The sequence below is a fragment of the Corvus moneduloides genome, chromosome 8, assembly GCF_009650955.1.
Source record: "Corvus moneduloides isolate bCorMon1 chromosome 8, bCorMon1.pri, whole genome shotgun sequence".
NCBI lineage: Eukaryota > Metazoa > Chordata > Aves > Passeriformes > Corvidae > Corvus > Corvus moneduloides.
The window spans coordinates 17,145,413-17,165,416 of NC_045483.1; the positions used below are offsets into that span (position 1 = coordinate 17,145,413).

The window sequence follows — 20,004 nt, forward strand, 5'->3', positions numbered from 1 at the left end:
GAAGAAATTCTCTGCTCAGAGGAATAGTGGGGCGCTGGAAAAAGTTGTCCAGAGAAGTTGTGGATGCCCCATTCCTGGGAGTGTTCAAGGCCAGATTGGATGGGGCCCTGAGCAACCTGATCTGGCATGTGGCACCCCTGTATGTGGCAGGGGGGTTGGAACTAGATGGAATTTAAGGTCCCTTTGACCCCAAACCTTTCTGTGTCCTTGTCCAGACACATTCCAGGTGGCATTCATGCTGCCTTGCCTGGCCACTGACCTTGGCACTTGGGCCAGGAGATCTGTTTATGCCCTATTTGTCATCAACAAAGAGAAAAAACATTCCTCCTAAGGGCTATTCAGGCTGCCAAAGCAAAGTTCCTGCTTAGACAGAGTGCCCTTTTCCATGTTTCTCTCCCTTGATAAAAGTGAGAGGGAGATGAGCTTCCACTCTGTGCAGGGCTTTTCTTCATAACACCAACAGGTTTTGTTTAAGTGCTACAGAAGGCGTAATTGAAAGAAGCCTGCACTAGTAGATGGGTGAAAACGGAAGGAGCTGATGGTCTCAATATAATCTTTATTGGCCTCAATCTGACAAAGACTTAGGCATATGACTAAATTTATGCCATTCATTTCCTCTGTCATCTGCAATCAGTTTCCTCTCTCAGATGCATTAGTATTTGTGGGAAGCAGAATTCTCATATGAGCTAGCTGTTGTGATAGTAAGACTTTTTAGCTTTCCTGAGTCACACCAATAATTCTAGAGGTCTTTGGGTCCATTTTTAAATATTCTGATGTTGCACTTTCCAGATAAGAATTTTACACAATTTTATAGCTATTTTGTCCCATTTGATTTACACATCTATCACTTGTCATTATATAGTTATGTTTGACTGTTGGTCTTCCAGCCCTGCAGTTTATGAGAAAAAGAACTTGAAAAAAACATGTATCTGCCAAAGCTCCTGCGTACACCAAAACAGTATGGGTTTTTTTCCAGTTCTGAAGAGATATTGAGAAGAAATACCAGACTTTTAGCTTGCCACTTTTTATTTGATATGTGCAATATGTGAATATACCTAAAACAAGTCAACAGTATCTGGTTTTTTGTGAGGAACGTTCTCAATAGTTAAGTTATTCTGCTTTACTGCGTTTGCTTTATTTCAAAGAGGAAAAACTGAGTAAGAACCAGTATGACTGGCCTGCAGTATAGAAACAGGATAAACATGGAAATAATTTGAATAGAAATAAAACAGGAATGGCAGAGTGCCAGCAACCACTTGTATATAAATCCTCAGGCAGCTATACCAGAAGTCTCTTTCCTTACATTCTTTGCATTGCGTAAAAGTCTGGGTAGTTTGAGAAGATACGTACATGTGTCTCATCACCACTTCTCTCCAAAATATGACCAAACCTTTACAGCTGGTTGGCTTTGAATTAGAGTAGCACCACCGGTGCTCTGTAAGATTTTTGTTGGTTTTTTTGGATAACAGATTTACATATGGACGGCACCTGTTTTATACTTATTTTAGCTTAGCCTTAAACCACGGATATAGGAGGCCCATGGAAAGAAGGAGGAAGAGCTAATCCTCAGAGGTTCCTAAAAAATTTCAAGCCAGGTTGCCTGATGATAATATACCTGAAAGGGTGGTGGTTTGGGTTTTTTTTTTTTCCCCCAGTTCCATTGGTTTTGAAACTGTAACACGTGGAGCACAGCACTTTTGATCCATGGCAAAGTATCCTAACTGCAAGGGAGTCAGTAGTTTGCTGAAACTGACAGAGAATTACAGACTTGCCCTCTGTGTTTTTAAGCAAATAAAAAGAGATGATAGAAAGCTGAGTGTCTGAAGCATAGGAAGGTATGGAATAGTCCATGAAGTTTTTGCTGTGCGAATGTGTAATGTCTAGTGAGTCAGTATAGCAGACTTGTTCAGTGATCTAAGTCCATTTGTCCTGGATTGTTCAGCATACAATGTGTAGTCCTTTTCCCACCAGATTGCTGGTTTACAGTGAGATATATAGAAAATATTTTAAAATAAACTAGGAGCTTCCACCTGCTTCAGTTGAAGAAGAAAGACAAAAATACTTAGTAAATGTTAATTTTGAAAGAACTGAAATCATCCTCGATTTTGTTTGTCAATATTGCACCTGGATTCTATTTAGATTGTCTTACAAGTTAGACTGAAAACTGAACTGGCAACCAGGTTTTGTTTAGAAAGTTAGGGTAAAAGGAAGAGAAAAAATTTACTTTAGTTGCACTAAGGTGTCAGAAACTTAACTTGTAATACATGCTATGACTTCATTGACAGATTTTATATGTTCCAGTCCACTTCTATCTGTGGCATAATTGTGCAAAATTAACAGCAAAATGTTAGGGAAATATTTAATTAGAAATAAAAGATTGGAAGGAACTTCAGAAAGATGCTTTCTCCTTGCTTCAGATCTGGATCAGTTCTACCTAAACTGTTCCTCTCAGATATTTAGCTTCTCCTAAAAACTTGCCAGCAATGAACAGTCAAGTCTTCTGGGTCAGTCTTATCCTTGTCTAACTTCATGCTAGGAAATGTCTGCCTCCAGTGTAAAGTAAATTTCCCTTCCTGCAGTTCCCACTTACGAATTTTCTTATTTCTCAGCAACCGTGATGTATTTCTGTTGCTGCTACCTGCTCCAGAATGAATACCCCTCCAAATCTTTCATTTCATAGGCTAAAACTTGATGTTTTCATTTAATTCTGTTTGTTATTCCAAAAGTTTTTTAGAAGCCTAAAATTGGACACAATACTTGAGCACAGTATTCCAGTGAGTCAGTGGAAGGACTGTTCGGCTACCATAAGGAAATTTAAGTGTGTAATTAAAGGTGCTCTTGCTTTTGTTGGAGTGAGGTAATAAGTTGCCACCTTTCAGCTGGGATACAGTAACTGCTCGTGTGTCTGCTCCCAGCAAATGCAGAGAAAACCAGGCTTGAATTCCTGTTCCACATCGGGCTGGCTGTATGTGCAGTCAGTTTCTGTGTCAGGGATGAGAAGGGACAACTGTTACCAGCTGGGGACAGCAGCAGCAAGGATTCCTCATATCCTTGGTTGGACTTGACAAGTTCATAAAATGTACCCAGCCAGCTGCCTAGATCTGCCATCAAAAGGCATGAAGGTCTGTGCCAGTCCAGGCAGCAGCCTTCTGCTGTGTAGTTTTAACATAATCAGGTAAGTCAGGGACTTCTCAAAGAATTTCAGAGTTTTGGAAGAACGAAAGCTCCATGTAGCAGTAAATGTGTGTAGCCTGTCTTCCTTCTTACCCTCTTCAGGGCAATCACTTTTGGGCTGGCAATTAAAACAAATGCTTATGCATTAGGATATGAAGAAAACTCTGTTTAAATCATCTTCAGAATATTACTTGCAGGCTTTTAGGAAGAAATTTTTACTTTATTCTCGATCACTCTTTCTTCATTTTCCCAACATGGTGTGCATGTTTTTCTGTTGCTTGCTCCCAGCTACCTAAACATAATTTTCTGGTCCCAGGCAAGAAGTGGAGAGAATACCACATTACCTCTCATGAGGCCATTTCTTAATGCAGTATCCCTTTCTGGAGGCACTTATAATAGCTCTTCATTCTTTGTACATGTTCTACAGTGGAGGGGCCATGTCCTGTACTAATTCTAGGTGTAAGAAGGAGCCATTACGAGACCTGTTTTACTTTAAGGACAGCCATCCATGTAGTTACTGGCAGTTCGTATAAAGAAATGACCTTCATGTGCAAAGCAAAATTTAATTAGTGTTTCTTTTCAAGTATACACGACACCACAGCATCGTTCACCCAGTTTTATTTTATCTCCACTTGATATTTGATATATTTCATTCAGAAAAATGTGTTTTTACACTTGGATGTCTCAGCGGTCAGAGAATAAATCACAGTCACAAGATTATCATTGCTGTGCAGGGAAAGCCAAGATACTAAAAAAGCATGAGGTCAAACACATTCAAGGTCATACTAGTCTCTCTAAGCTGTGGAGTGACACGTGACAATGTAGACAAAAACTTGAACGTTCCTGCCGATGCACGAATAACTTTGCGTGAGGTACAAGGTGTACCTGGGAGCACACGCACCGAGGCCTCCGAGACACAGATACCTGAGTCACATGAGGGTGCGCTAGGGTACGCCGAAGCGAAAATGACACCGCGGCCGGTCCCACGGGCAGCTTGCCCAGTATGCACCAGGGTCGCGGGAGTCAGGCCACACCGTAGTTGTACCGGGGACAGCTTGCGGGTGGCCGTACCCCGCCGGGCCGCCCCGATCCCCCGCCCCGACGCGCTCCCGGGGCCGCTGGCGGAGGCCCGCAGGTGCGGGGCGCGGCGCCGGGAGCGCGCACGTTGCCCGGGCGGGGGGGGTCGCCGCGTCCCCGGCGAGGGCGGCGGCCGCCCCTCTGCAGCGCGCTGCGGGCAGGACGCCTGCGCCGTGCGGGGGGGCGGGCGCCGCATCCCTGCGCTCGGAGCTGCGGGCACGGGCGCCGGCATGAGCGGAGGCTCCGCCGCGCCCAGCCGGAGCTGAGTCGGGAGACAAAGGGGAGAGGCTGCCGCCATGGGCGAGCAGCTCCGCGCCCAGCCCGCCGCCCCGGCGGGGCCGCCGCCGCCCGCCGCCGCCTCCTGCTCGCTGGTCGGCGGGCTGCTGCAGAACGGCTTCCACCCCTCGGGCCCGCCGCTCAGCAACGGCGGCTGCGGGGAGGCGCCGCACCCGCTGCTGCTACGCCCGGAGCTGCCGCCGCTCAGCCACGGCTCCCCGGCCAAGAAATGCAGGCTGCGCCGGAGGGTGGACTCGGGCCGGCGGCATAGGCCACGTAAGTGATGACCGCGGCGGCTCTGGGGAGCGACGCCGGCCCGGCCCCCTCTGCCCCGCGCGGCGCTGCCGCAGCCCGGCCCGGTGTCAGGCGCCTGCGGGTCCCGCGCCACCTCCTTCCCTGCGGAGCGCCGCCCGGCCGGGGCTGACGGGCGCCCGGCTCCGCGCCGCGGGCGTTCCGCCCCCCAACGCCGGCTGCCGGGCGGGCGGAGCGCGGGAGCCCCGTGCCGGCCAATGCGGCGGCGCCGCCCGGGCACGGCCCCGCTCCCGCGTGGGCCGGGCCCGCCCTGCGCCAATGGGGCGGCGGCGGGCGGGGAGCGGCGGCCCGGCACAAACGCCGGCGGGCGGCGGGCGGCCGCTCCTTGCCGAGCTGCGCGTCGGGCGGTGCCCAGGGTCCTGCCCGCCTCGCCGCCTCCTCGCCGCACGCATGAAGCTCATAGTGCCCAAGCAACACTGTGAGTAACGCCCGGCCGCCATCCCGGCCGGGGCCACCGGGGCGCTCTGGAGCGTGGGAAGGTTCTGCGGGCTTAGCGTTTGCTCCTTTCCCAAACGGTGTTCGAATGAAGAAAAAAGTGCATCGGGGAACCCAGAGCAAGTTATTCTGACTGGCGGGGAAAAAATATATTGCAAACATGTTAAATTTGTAGTATGCTTCTCATTTGGGTAGTCTTCGTGAATTGGCTGTCTGTTTCAGGTTTGGTTTTAAGGCTGTGAGACTCAAACATCCTATTTGTTAATTTTATGTTTGCTTATTTCTGTATGGTTGATTGATTAGTAGTCTTGCTTACTTGTAGGTGGGGAGGTATTGACTAATTCCGTGGTAAACTCTGCGAGTAAAACAATCTACGGGAAAAAGTACACCGTTTCATTTCACTCTCACTTTGCTAGCCCTTCAAATAAAGCCCACAAATGTTTGCTTCTTTGTTACAAGTTCAGCATGTTCCAAAAAGGGTAATCAGGGATAGTCAGGATCACAGCTGCCTGCTGCCAAAACTTAAAGATGTTTCTACTCAGTAGGAAGTAAGTGTGCGTTCAGCTACTCTGGGGTTTGTTTTTATTTTTTTCCTTTGTTTTGAAGTGAATATTTAAAAAACTTTCCTGGTTAAACAGAACAAAATATTCAGAAACAGCTTTGAAGAGCTGCAGCTTTCACAGAACTGCGTATTAGCCAGTGCCTTTTCTGGCTTTTTCAATGCTTTTGGTGAGCTACTCATGCCACTTTCCCTTCTCTGATTGATTAATCATGGAGTGCTTACAGTACTTGTTGATAGTTAATTTAGTCCTCTATCAAATTTAACCTATCAATGACCAAACCATTCTCTGTCACAAACTGGTTTTGTAGTCTTTGTCCTGCTTCACGTTGTCTTCATGAACAAGACCTGCAGAACCTGGGCTAGCTTACATTTTGATTTGGTGTAACTAAGAAGAGTCAGCACTTGCATATCAGACTCTCCATAATAGTATAAACTATTTTGAAGCAAAGAATAAAGCTTTTAGGGATTCATGTAATCACTTGATTAGGAAAGAATGAGGCTTTGGAATTTCCATCCCATCTTGAGGGGGAAAAAAGAGCCCATCAGAGTAAAAAGCATAGGTGACTGACTATATTAGCCAAGATATATGACGGCTGAATCTTCAGGTGTGGGGTTTTAGTGAAATGAGGCTTTAATAAAAACAGCAGCTGAGGGAAGTGCTTTGTAGAACTATTTCGTGGTCAATTTCTTTGCTGATTAAAATACATGAATGCTTGCTGATATACTTTTATATATATATATATATATATAGAGTTTATTTTGTACAGGAAAAAATCTGAAATTTAGTATTAGTCATGCAGGAAATAATGGTAGCATACTGTCACCATCTTTAAAAATTCATTACCTTATTACTCAAATTGTCCTGGTACTGTGTATCTTTCCACTTCATCCTCCCCTAGTGAATACTACACAATACCTTTTTTACTGGTTTGTTTGGTGCTTTTAATCCTGGCCTATGCAGATGTTTGTTCTGTTCCTAAGGACAGATTGCAAAATGAAGTGCAGTTGCCACATGGCATGTGAGACCAGTATTGATTGCAGGGTTTGCTTTGTGTGGTGGAGAAGATGAGATAATTGGCATTTCCCAATATTTCAACAAATGAAACCTATCTTTCTGCAGCAATCATTCCTTTAAACCCTTACTTATATGTTCTCTTGATTGTTTTTCCTTTCTGACAAAGTGAGGTAGAATTCTATGTTCACAAGACTTTTTCTCTCTCGGAAGGGAAGATTCCCCATGAAATCAGTGTGCTTTGCTGATAGGCCTGCAGTGATAGAGCTTCTGCTGGGAATCCTGTCTTTGCTTTCTTTTTTCCTTAGTTTAACTTGATGGGTTGTCAGGGATATTGGGCTTGTGTCAGTTTTCTTTTTCTTTAGAAATCAGTTTGTGGTAATATAAAAACATTTGTGTGGATGGTCCCACCTGTTTAACCAACAGCTCTCTGCTTTTGGGTTTGAAGTTTTTGTGGGGTTGGTTGTAACTTTTGGGTTTTGTTTGTTTTTCTGGTGAGGAAGAAGACAATTAATAAACCCTTGCTACCAAAGATGAACTGGAAGGCTTCACCTGATATGTGTGCATGATTTAGCTCTAGGTTTTTAAGGTTTGAAGAAACTGTAATTACTAAGCAGATATAATTAATTTTTTGAGCTACCTATTCTATTTTCCTTCAAAGGAAAAAAATGCTTCTGTCTCATTTCTTTTATAACTGTGTAAAACAGGAAGAAGTAATTGAAAAATACGTGTAAGCTATTATCCCTTTATTTTTTAAATAAAAATCAACTTTCAGAAGCTGTAAGATTACTATGCCACACTATGTGTGTCTTGTTCTGGTTTTTTTTTTTCCTCTGTTACTGTTTTTGGCTCTCACTTATTCTGGACCAAATTAAAACAGGAAGTTCTTAGATCATCAAAGTGTCAAGCAATGCAAATGAAATGTAAAGGAAGTAATAGGATTTCAACATATGTGTGTCCAGAAAGAAAAGTAGCTGAAACTAAGATAATTCATCTGAGATACTTAAGATATCAGAGTATTAATACCACCATTCAAATTATTGATAAAAAATTGAAATACTGTGCCTGTCTTTCAGGGAATATAGGTCTTGTAAAAGAGGTTTATAAGCTGAAACAGTTTTGGCAAAAGAAGAAACTCCTGCAGATTGGTCAGGAATAAATCCAGGGCTCAGGTAGAGAGAACAATGTTCTACCCAGCAGGATTCAGGCACAGCCTCTTTCTAAAAGTTGAGGAGTAAAAAGATTCAGCTAGCCTTATGTGGTGGTTGTTTAAATGTATGAAGAGGATTACCCTTGGTTATCTTCTTTAATGGGGGTAAATGTTATTGGATGACCCAGGAATACCCTTTCATTCTTGCTTCTCCTGAGCTCTTGTCCGTGAGGAGAATGTTGTGATTTAATATTTACTTTCCATATGACCCCTATATATTGTATGTTAAGCATAAGATTTTTAAAAATCTAAGGTGTTGAAATCTGAATATAATAATGCCTTGTAGAAGTAGCCTAATACTCCAGAGTTAATGCAGAAACTAGGTAAAATGTATCATGGAATTTCTCATGAGTGAACCTTTGCCCCAGATACACAGCTGTTGGTGTGCATCAGATTACCTACTTATGCAATGCTGTAGATACCTTCTGTTTGCATTGTCACATGCTTCTGCAGCTAAATTTTGGACTAGTACAGATTTTTATCTCAAGATAACAAACCATTAAGTAGTTGGCACAGTTTATTAACATAAAGGGAATTTAATTTTTTTAAAGAAGATAAGTAGAATCTTTGATTTATGCTAGACTTTTAAGAACACATGATGCATCTTGATGCTTTCTGTATTGGTTCTATGGGACCTAAAACTAGATTTTAGAGTTATTTTTTGACTTACTGCTGTGTAGCAATGCAGTAGAATAGTTCTGTTTTTGTCACAGTTATAGATTCAACTGATCCAATAGGTATGTTGCATACCTACTTAAAAGAGGTAAGTCAGCTCATAGGCTCATATCAGACAATTTTAGTCAAGTGCATTTTTTTATGTTATGACAACATTTCTGCAACATATCCAATGTCTTTACTGCTCATAGTAAATCACACAGTTTTGACTAACTATGATTAGCCTGAGATGTGGGTGGGAAGGATTTTACTTTCCCCTCCTTGCTTTCCTGGCTTTTTGTAATTCAGGGACACTTACTCAGGTTATCAATGAAGTGCTGGACTTCCAGTTTAAAACAAACCAACAGAAACACTGCTCAAACAACAGAAACAACCCTCAAACACTGCTCGCCACCCCCTGCCAAAAAACCACGAACAACAAAAAAACCCTACCTCCACAATTTTTTCCCCATTTTCCCTCAAGTCTGTGGAAAACTTATCTACACAAATACCTTTCTTTCATACCCCCTGGTTGTAGTACTGGGCAGGCTCTATTAATTTTTGGTGGCTTCTGAGTCATCTTTCTGTATTCACAGAGGCAACAAAACCCAGGAGCACCTTCAGTCTGTGCACACTTCCATTAGCACCACGTTCAGTGGTGCCAGGAAAGTTGAAGGGTGTAGGTACCAGCTGAGATGAACTATATATAGATATGGAAAAGAGCTGATGGTGGGCCAGTGGTGCATTTTTATTTGGAACATACTGATAGTAAAAAAAGATACAATGAATACATTTTAAAATAATCACTGGAATATAGAAGTGTTTCTACTGTCACTCCAGTTGTACAGAAGTTCAGCTGTATGAATTTCAGTGTGACTTGTTAGAAACTTTGAGACTTGGTTTTTTTCCTAATTAGTTAACCATTCAAGATGGCTGTTGAATTATTGCAAATAATTCCAACAGAGAGGTGGTGTTAGAAGTTGAGAAGAAAACTAAGCTGTTGTTCTGCATAACTGAAATACCAGTTTTCGTTGACTGATCTTGGGCTCTTTATTTGTGCTGAAGAAAACTGCTGGTGTTCTAAAAGCAAAGTTCATTTCTTTCTATTTGGCTCACAATAAAATGAAAGGAACTTAAATTCACAGAGAGATAAGCTAAACAAAAAGTGTCCTGGGATTTCTGGTCACTTTATAAATGCAAGCATTATGTGTAGCTATCCCAAGAACTATGCAGAGTTGAAGAAACTTCATAGTGTTTTCTACAGTACTTATTCTTTGTGAATGATTTGGTTATAACTCCTCAAAATGTTAAGATATAAAATGAAATGTCTTGGCAGTCATTTATGAATAACTATCAGCTGTTAGTACTTAACACATTACTGGGCTTGTGTTTGATGGGAGGATAGAATGCTTCTTGCCTCTCTTAAAAATGAAATCTGCAATATGGCTTTAAAACAACTGTTGGTGCCGGTAGAGTGTAGCATGTTTTTTGCCCTTAATGAAAAATAGTGGAAATTGGCTTACACTTAGCTACAGGCTGGTTCTTTACTGCATAGTCCAACTATGCTGCTTTTAAAATTAAACTTCCTGCTTGCATAGTTGATACATCTGAGGAGGAGACTTACTGTTCCAGTGGGACAGGTAATTAAAGTTCTCAGTAGCTTTAATAAAGATTTGTGTAAATCACTAATGGGATTGGCATCCTGAGCTCCACTGCATTGGAATGTTGTGCAGTGTGGACCAGACAGCTTTTGCATAAATATTTACCTTGTGCTTTCAAAAACGTTTGAGTTGCAGGTTAGTCTATGATAACGTATTTTTTCTCTTTAAAATAAAGGCTGTTTTAAAAACAGTTGTTTTGAATTCTTCCCATTTCAGGGAACTCTCATGTATCTTCCCAAACCTCAAACTTAATTTTACTGTCTTTGTGCAGCTTGTATAGCATGGAAAAAAAAAAAAATTAGACCTTACAACAGATAACAGCCACTTCATTGGAGTTTGTCCGTAGGGAGCTGGGGGGAGAAACTGATGATTCAGTTACTTGGCATACAGCAGTGGAGTGAAATAACTGTTTTAAATGTCTGACATTTAAGGATTGGTTTGGGTAGGGAGCATATTAAAAATCGGGAAATTTAGACTTTCAAATTATTCAGCCAGATGATACTGAGACACTTGTGGTAAGAAAAAAGACTCTAAGCCTCTTTCAGCCTGAAGCTGAGTGACTTAATAGTGATCTGTGATCACATGAGGAAGGACAGTGTGATAAGTACCTCCTATGCTTATTGAAGTGTTTGCCCCAAGTTGTTTATTTTTAGGTTCACTAGCAGAAAAATCAGCTATGCCTATGGTATTTATGGTTTCAAGTTTGTAGCAACACTAAGTTGAGATGCCCTAGTTGGTAAAATCATTTTTCTAGCAAGTCCACCTGATTCTCCCTAAAAAGCAGGGAGGTGACTGTGTGACTGCTATTTTACAAGTGTGTCTTAGTTGTTAATTGTATACTCAGTAGTTTTAACTATTTTTCTAAGAAACATTGTTAGCTCCCTCCATCTGCAGTGCCTGTGTATAGATTTTGTATTCTCACTTCTTATTGCTTCATAAAGTTACCTGGCTTACTATTTAAAATGCATGCGTGTATATATAAATATATATCTATAAATATAAAAGTGGAGCAGGTAGACCAGCTTGATTCAGTTACTGTCTTCTGCTGGGTGTTCTCCATAGTAATTTTTTCTTGTTGTTAACAAAGCAAAGATTTTGGAGGACCTAGGCCAGCTGTGGCAAGCTGAGAAGCAAATAGTGTCATTTCTTATATAATTATATGATTGACTAACACATATACCAGCAAAGGGAGTCTACGCTCAAAGGACAGGTCTGTCAGTGGGAAATACTGAACATAAGCTAGCTCATTTTTGGCTACTATCTACAAGTATTGCAGTCCAACAGAGCTGCTGGTTCTGGTGGGTTGGAGTCCAGAGGCCTCCAGCATAATGGGAGCTCTGTATTGCTGCTCTTCAGACACGGCCTTGTGACCGTGGAAATTCTGACTGAGCTTGGAAAGGCAGTTGCAGATGTTACACAGTGGGAATAGGAGTTGAGAAATCTTGTTCTCGTTTTTGTTTGGTTGTTTATTCCTCCTCCCCCCACCCCCCCCAATATATTGGCAGAATTGAAGCCAATTGGGTGAAACACAATTTCATTTCATTTCTCACCCATTGGTGCTGATTGGGTGAAATGCAGTAAATGTGCTCTGTCAGGAGGTGCTGACTGAAGAGTAAAATGATTTCCTGGGAAAAAAATGTGTTCATTTTATTAAAACCTGCTTCTTCAGACAAGAATATTTTGAGGGGTTTTTTTTTCTTAACTGGGGCTTTATGACGGCTTAACTTAGAGATGTGTTTAAAGCATATGAATTGGACATAAGTGACCCCGAGTTCTCAGGAGTAGGTACTGCTACTGTGACTGCACTGAATTGTCATTCAGCAAATGATTTAAGTGGTTTGTCTAGCCTGTACATTTATAGTGACTTTCTCTTTTTGCCTCTCTAAACCCCTTGTTCTTAGCATTCCCATGGTTTGGAATGGATATCGGTGGAACGTTGGTTAAACTGGTCTACTTTGAACCTAAGGACATTACTGCAGAGGAGGAACAGGAGGAGGTGGAAAACCTGAAAAGCATTAGGAAATACTTGACCTCCAATACAGCCTATGGTAAAACTGGCATTCGCGATGTCCACCTCGAACTGAAAAATTTGACTATGTGTGGACGCAAAGGCAACCTGCACTTCATCCGCTTTCCCAGCTGTGCCATGCACAGGTTCATACAGATGGGTAGTGAAAAGAACTTCTCCAGTTTGCACACTACGCTCTGTGCCACGGGAGGTGGAGCTTACAAGTTTGAGGAAGACTTTAGAACGGTACGTGAATGGTTCATATGGGTTCAATGGGAAGTACTTTGGGAAAACATTGTGAGAGCCCGTCTGTTAAAACTTGCTGGGAAAATAACTTTTTTTCAGTCCATCCTAACTGATTAGGACCAACAGAATCAATTCACATTTGTTAATTGGTGACATTGCTGAGAACATGGATGGGGGAGGGAAGGGTATTCTACTTGCTGGGTATTCTACTGAAGTATTGCTGTGCAGGATGTTTTTAGTAAATGTGGAGTTTTTTTAGAGTACAGCTGTGATGATCAGATGCTTCATAATCGACTTAGAGTATGTTATGACAGCCTAGAAGCCTGACACAATAGGTACTTGCAGACTGATTATCTCTTGGAAACCAGGTATGAAACCATACAGGCTGGAGATTTGATTCAGGTTCCCTTCCCTTTGTATTAACCTTCAAACAGACTGAAGTCAAGAGTCTGGAAGACCAACCATGGAGCATGGGGGAGAAACAGTGTGTGGGAGCATAATAATACCAGCTAGCTTTTGATTTCAATTCTGTGAGTGTGTCATTTAAAGAAAGGCAGTTCATGAGATGACTAGATCCCAGATCCCCAAGAATTTAAAAAGAGGCTTTGCAGGGAACTCCAGAAGCTGATGTAAATGTGAAGTTTTGCACTAGAGTACACTTCAAAAATTGGCTGTGGTGGAGAAGCATGGAAGAGCTGTTGTACAAAATGTGTTGGAGAGAAAAAGCATTCAGGAGGCAGTTTTCTGTTGTGTATCCATCTATACTGGGACAGATCTTCATTAATTTTCTGTAAAAAACAGACTAATTTGATTGTCCCAGAGCAGTGTCACTAAGATTAATGTGAATGTTTTACTTGACTGGTGGGTCTGGCACTTCTGTCCCTAACTTTTGACCTGATCTTGAGGGTGAGGGACCTGATCTTGAGGGTGAGGGATGGCTGCTGGGTATCGCAGGTTACAGTGGCTTTTCTGTCTCTGCTTCAGTCTGAGGAACTATCATACTGAATCACCAACTGCTGTTGACTGCAGTCCTTGGCTCTGTGTGCTTCATTTTTAACTCCAAGCATGCAATTTTGCTGTACAAGAGGTTTTTTTCTTTGTCAATACCCTTCTGTCATCAATATCCTCACATACCAGGTGACCAGGATTCTAAGGGGGAAAAAGAATGCTGTAAGAGCTCAACATGAATTCCAACTGTTATGCTGTTGTGTAGCCACTTTCAGTAAATATTAGGCTGTTTCCATGTCCAAGGAAGGACTACCAAGTTTCTGAATTGGTGTAGTAGTCCACTACTAGTGCTAGATTTCTTGTTCTTTAGGCTGATTGCAAGTCCCTTACAGTTTAGAGTCTACTGATGATTAAGTCCTTAAAAGCTTGTTTGCCTCGCATTGTGTAAGATTGTTGGCACCACAGTAGGAGGTGAGTTTTAGTTCTAGTAAGTGTGGCCTCAGTTCAGGTGGTTTTGAGTATCTTTTCATGTGTCCTAGGAACGATTCAGGTCATGTTCTTAGTGACAATGGGAGGTCACTTCTGGACTTTCTGAAGAGGCTGACTATCCCCTTGGAATGGTCAGTCTCTCCAGATTCATTCTTCCTGCATTGTATAATAACAGCTACTGTTGCTTGGTAAGGAAGTTCATGTCCCTCACTCCCACAGCTGTAGAACTGGACTGGAAGTTACCTGGTGGCTCTCACAGCTGGGCATTTCTCTCTGTAGCTTTGGCCTTACATGCTGTAAATATGCAATCTACAGCAAGGGATCAGTCTTGTCTCAGCTGCAATATAGCCAATGTAGCAGGGGAGGCCATAGCTGGAGTTTGGGCTGTTTTGCCAGCTATTGAACACAAATACGAGGTCACATAGCAAATGACTGGTGGACTTGGGCATGAAATTCCACATCTCTGCAGTGCTGTTAACATCCTGTCTGCTACAACACTTGAAGGTAGTTTAAGACAAACCATATAAAGGCTGGCTGCGGAGTTTTCTAGCATAAAGCAATCAGTGAAGTGCACTCACACTAAAGTGAGTGCTTTGGACAGCTGTCCAATTCCACACCTTCCTTTATAGCAAGTGTTTCTTGGCTCAAACTGTAATATCCATGTGGAATTACAGAAGCAGAATATTATCCATTACATGGAAGTTTGCTTCCTTAATCACCCTGAAAGGGCAGAGTGTTCTGGGTACTGGCACTTAAATTGTCACACTTCATTAGCCATTGTAACAGCAGCTGGCTATCAGTGTGTTCTGCTGAGTATGAATTGACACCAGACAACAGTTTCAGGACTGCTCTGTCAAAGCTCTTAAATACCCATTTCAAGTGTTTGACCACTAACACATCTCTAGAAGTGGAGAATATGTGCCAAGTCTAAATCTTGCTATTGCAGGATTCAGTGTTGTAAAATTACTTATATGGAGGAGACTTTAAATGTTCCTGTTTGTTACTTAGAAGCAGTGTGGAAGAACTAAGGTATGTTTGTGACTGTTGTTATTTTCACTAAAAAATCTGGCTGAATGCTAGGAAACTCATTTGATCTAGCTAACATGCTTTTGTTCTGGCCCTTTATTTTCCTGTGTATATGCTTTTACGTTGTCTTTCATAGTATTTGTCAATGTGACAGTAAGAATTGCATTGATTTAGGACAGAAGATCCAATATATTGCAAAACAACATTCAAATCCCAAGGAAGGAAGCCTTCTGAGATTACAAAAGCTTTTTCTCCTTAAAATAGACAGGCAAATACCCTGTTGTTACTTGCCTCTGTTTCATTGTCTAGTTGTGAATTCCTAAATGTGTTAAATAGGTTTGATCTAGACATCTCTGTTGCTTTTGTGTATTAAAAAATAACACAAAATGGTGAGACACATTCTGTTTACCTTAAATCTGTTTTTTGTATTAGAAAAAGGCAACTAAATCTACCAAGGTACCTAGATTTAGCTATTTCACCTCCCTCATATGATCTGCAGTGTTGGAGAGGTGGATACCTGAAGAGGTCTCCATGATCTACTTGCTGATTGCTGGCAGTATGTTGGATCTTTTGTCAATCAGTAGCTTGGCAAATCATGTGATTCATTCTGAAGATCTGAGTGCTTCCCCTAGAAGTAGGAAAATTGACTCTATTCATTAAACTAGACCACAGAAATAATTTTACCAACCATATGGTTATACTTAATGTTCATTGAAGAGAGCATCAGTAAGTAATTCACCAAAAGGACTGTTTCCAGCCTAGGGGTTTTTTTCCTTGGTTTTTTTTCTTTTTTTTACCTCCTTTCTGAATGACTGTTCTATATGGCTGTCTGTCTTTATTTTCAGGTAACAGCGGTCTTAAGGCATGCATGAATCTGCAGCATAATTCTGATAATCCTCCCTCCTTTCCCCAACTACATACTGTCACTTCACATATTCTGTAAATGCTCAAGTATAACCACTTCTGTAAAAGTAAGGAGTACTTAGACTGAACCTGCTTGTGAGATGAATCTCTCTGTGCTCTGTGACTCCTCCATGATAGCACAGGCACATTACTTGCACAGATGTATGCTGTTAATGTAATGACAAATAAATTTTTAGGCTGTCACTCAGTTTTGTAAAGCAACTCAACATAAAGGATGGCCAGGATGCGGGGAGGAAGGACTATTCAGACTTTTGATTAAAACCTGCTCTATTATAAAATTTTTGTTGATTGCAGTGGCTCAAAGGTGGGATCTTTGTATTCCTTTCCTGAACAGAGACCTGTAGAACCTGACTTGTCTTGATAGAAATTTTAATGCTGTCTCCAGTGGGAGCAGCATCTGGGCTAAAAACCCTAATCACTTAATCAAGAGCATTTGGGACAGGGGAAGAGGGAAATCTCTTACCAACACAAACTCAAACTCAGGCCTTGACCTTCCCATAAAGGAAAATGCTTTAAAAGTGAGCTTGGCTGTTGGATAGTGATTTTCTTGTGCCAGTTATTAGCTAATTCTAAAGCTTGACTTTGTGGTATGAACTGAATGCCTGAGGATGACTTATAGACTGTATTCATCTTAAATAAACTCACTGTCCTGTGTTGTAGTATGAGTAAGCTGTGTAACTCTTTCACAGTTAGTGTGAGACACTCAAAAATCTTTCTGTGGAGGCTGGAGGCAGCTGCTCAGGCCGTAGAGGCTGGGCTGGAGTTGAAAGCAGCATCCAGAGAATGGGTAAAGTAACCTCTTCAGAGGGAATGGGGAGAAACAATGGGCATCTTGTCCCTGTTGAGAGAGAAGAGATCCTTACGGCTCGCTGTGCAAGAGGGCAGAGCTCTGCACGGGATTCCTGATGAGTGCTGGTTTTGCCCAAAGCTGATACAGAGTGAATCTTTTCTTCTGCCTCAGTGAATGTTGGACTTGCAGTTTATTTGCATTAGACTTTGTCTGGTTTGAATGTGAGTGGTTATTTTCAGCTCCATAAAGAGCTCCATAAAGTAGCAGTGTTGGGGGTTGAAGTGAAGATAATCAAAATATAAAGAAAGCAAAGTCTTTATGAAAGTGGGGGAGAGGTAATGGGAGGGAGATGGAGGGCAAAGCTAGATTGTAAGCTATTCTAAGAAATAAAAACTGGAGCAATGCCCAGCAGACATAAAAGCCAGAGTGATATAGTAAATGAGGCTATTGTAATTGATAATTAAAACTTGCAAGATGTTATGTTCTTAACAGTTTTTTACAGAAAAAAAAATCATATTTCTCATTGAAAGTCCAAGAGAAAAATGCACTTACAACTTCATCAAGGTTCAGACTTTGTGTTTACCAGAACTCGGTAACAGTGAAAGTGAGTAAAATGTTTCATGAGCTGGAGCTTCACTGAAAATATGTCTGCACACCAATGGTGATACATTAGTCTTCAACCCCAGTGCATATATATCATGGCTGCCCTCAGCTCACTTCTAGAGGACTGGGATGCTTCATGTTTACCTTGCTGAAGTGGAAATATTTGCTCACCCATAGTAAGAAACAAGTGGGACCCAAGTCTTTGACTTATGTCTTCCTTACTTGAAAGCAGAAACAAGCTGGTACCATGTTTTTTCTTTTTATACTGCTTGGTACTTGAATACAACTGATTTATTTTTCTTTTACGTTATGTACAATATTTAAAAAACAAACAAGCCAAACAGCAAAGAAATCCAAATCTACATTTCAGCAGATAACACTATTTTCCGGCACTTCTTGGAAGAGTACAGGAGATGGGCTTTCACTCTTCTTGGAATAGCATCTATATGCAGTAACAACAGACTTTTTGTATCCTTGAAATAAGCTGAGTTTCAGGAGTTTGTTGCTAAGGTCATAGGGGAAGGTGTTGGCTACTTTCTTGGTGTGTTGCACCTGCCTGGAAGCATGGTTGAAGTCCTTAGTCGCTCCTTTTGATGGTCCTGGAGAGTTTCTTGAGGTCTAAAGTGTTTTGTTCCCTTCCCCAGTATTCAAAAAACAGTCTTAAAAAAAAGAGGAGTATCTATAGTCTGGTTATAATGCAGAAAAATTATTCTTTTAAAAAATGTGCATGTGGTTTCCCTGTAATTATCATAAATTTTCCCTCCAGAGTCCTGTATACTGCTTTGTTCTGCAGTTGTTCTCATAGCACAAATTTCTGACATGACCTCTAGAGAGGCACTGTACTGAATATTGTTACAGGAGTGCAGAGTAGGGTAAGTTGACCATTTTGCTGTCTGCCTTCACATTAGGAATTGTAAAGGGCTGGAAAATATCCGTAAATGCTGTAGGAAAAGCATCCAATTAAAATGTGCTTCTAGACACAGCTTCTGTTTTTGTTATGCATATTTGCACATAAACTTTGGTTCCTCTAAAGAGATGGGGTTTGAACAGCTGAAAGTTGAGGGTAAGTAGAGTGTGGCAGGTCAGGTGATGGCAGCAGGAAGAAATGTTTGCTTACTTGTAAATTTGTTACAATGGTTACAGGCACGTCTATTCTGCAATGCAGTTTTGCTGCTTTGGGACATTGTGAGCAAAAAGGTAGTTCTCTCTGCAGGGAAAGGGACTGACTTGTGCCCCTGGCTCTGTCATGGCTTCTTGTACACGATTGGATTACTACATTACTTGAAACTTTGCCCTAATTTCTGTTTAGACGTAAGAACAGTGGTGGCTCACAGAGCTATTTGGAGCCTTGGGTGTCTGGTGGCTGCAGAGCTTTTGGTTCTTTGAACGAAGGTGGATTGACGTAGAATACTGATGCCTGTCTTGCCTATTCCAGAAGTCAAAACCTGACTGCTGCAACAACACAGGAAAATAGTTTTCAGTCTGCTATGAATATCATACATGAAAGAAAGCAGTAATAAGACTTCTCTGCCTACAGTATATCAACTGTTAAATATAGCACAGAGCTATAAAAAGCAGAACAAATTTCAGTATGTCTTTTATACATGGAGGGCTGGACCTAATAAAACCTCTCTGTGTAGTGTTTCAGGAAGAACATGATTAGTTTCTCTTGTTCTGTTCTTACAGAATTGGTGAGCTGACTGGAGAGTTTGTAGAATCAAGGATTTTGTCTGTGTTTTTGCACTGATGCCAGAAGTGTTTAACTCTGATTTGTATTACTTGTTTGTGTCTTGCAAGGTCTCTGACTAGTGCTTACCTGTTTGTAAAAGTGCAGCATGGATCAGACAAAAGTAGCTTGTGGCTGGGTGTTTGGCTTACATTAGAATAGAGGTTTTGGTAATAGGGGGCATAAATCTGCTAATGACTTGTCTTTGTACAACAGCTCCTGGTCACAGCACGTTTATGCGTCTGTGTTAGATCACGTTTGGTCATGCTGCATCTGGCTTATACACTGGGGTGAGGAAACTGACACTGCACAGCACATAACCTAGGGAAAGATCATGGGTAGTATAGAATATTTCCTTATGTCATCTAGGTATGTGCAATGTTTGTTGAACTAAATAAATCATGTAAAGAGTGATGACTTAGTGGACTCAATGCAATGGTCATTGTGATAAAGAGTGCATGAAGGGTTTATTATGTTGATAGCTTGTATTGTGTACATCTTGGAGCTTTTCCTCGGTCTAATGGTAAGAAATTGATTAAATCCAAGATATTTGCAAAGTAGCCTTAAGAATTCTGTAGCATTTCTTGAAAAACTTTTTCTCATGAATTTTGCTTATTCTTTGTATTTGCTAGCTAAATGCATTGTTCAAGTCTTTTATGATGCATTTCTCTAATTTAAATTTGTGTACCTATGTGGTAGCCAAGAAAAAAATATGAAGGGATTGCAAAAGTTGCAGGAGGAAATACAGAAAGAAGGAGAAATGATCTCCATCTCTCTCACTTGTCCTGTGAATAACTGGATTGTATTGAGGTCTTTGAGACTGCTGGTTTGGGGTTTCTTTGGTCTTATTTCTTTTCCCTGGTTACAGGAT

The 20,004-nt window shown here is 41.5% G+C and overlaps 1 protein-coding gene across 15 annotated transcripts in view; it reads left to right on the plus strand.

Moving 5' to 3' along the window:
• The window catches only part of PANK1 (pantothenate kinase 1), a 43,409-nt gene that overhangs the window by 12,559 nt on the left and 10,846 nt on the right, over positions 1–20,004 (plus strand). For 12 of the 15 annotated variants that reach the window (XM_032115484.1, XM_032115485.1, XM_032115489.1 and 9 more), the window contains one exon: positions 12,275–12,627. In XM_032115484.1, coding sequence (XP_031971375.1) covers positions 12,275–12,627 — 353 coding nt within the window. Of the gene's footprint in view, positions 1–4,449; positions 4,804–5,149; positions 5,258–12,274; positions 12,628–20,004 lie in introns of those variants that run through there. The other 3 variants (XM_032115478.1, XM_032115488.1, XM_032115493.1) reach the window with 3 other exon arrangements.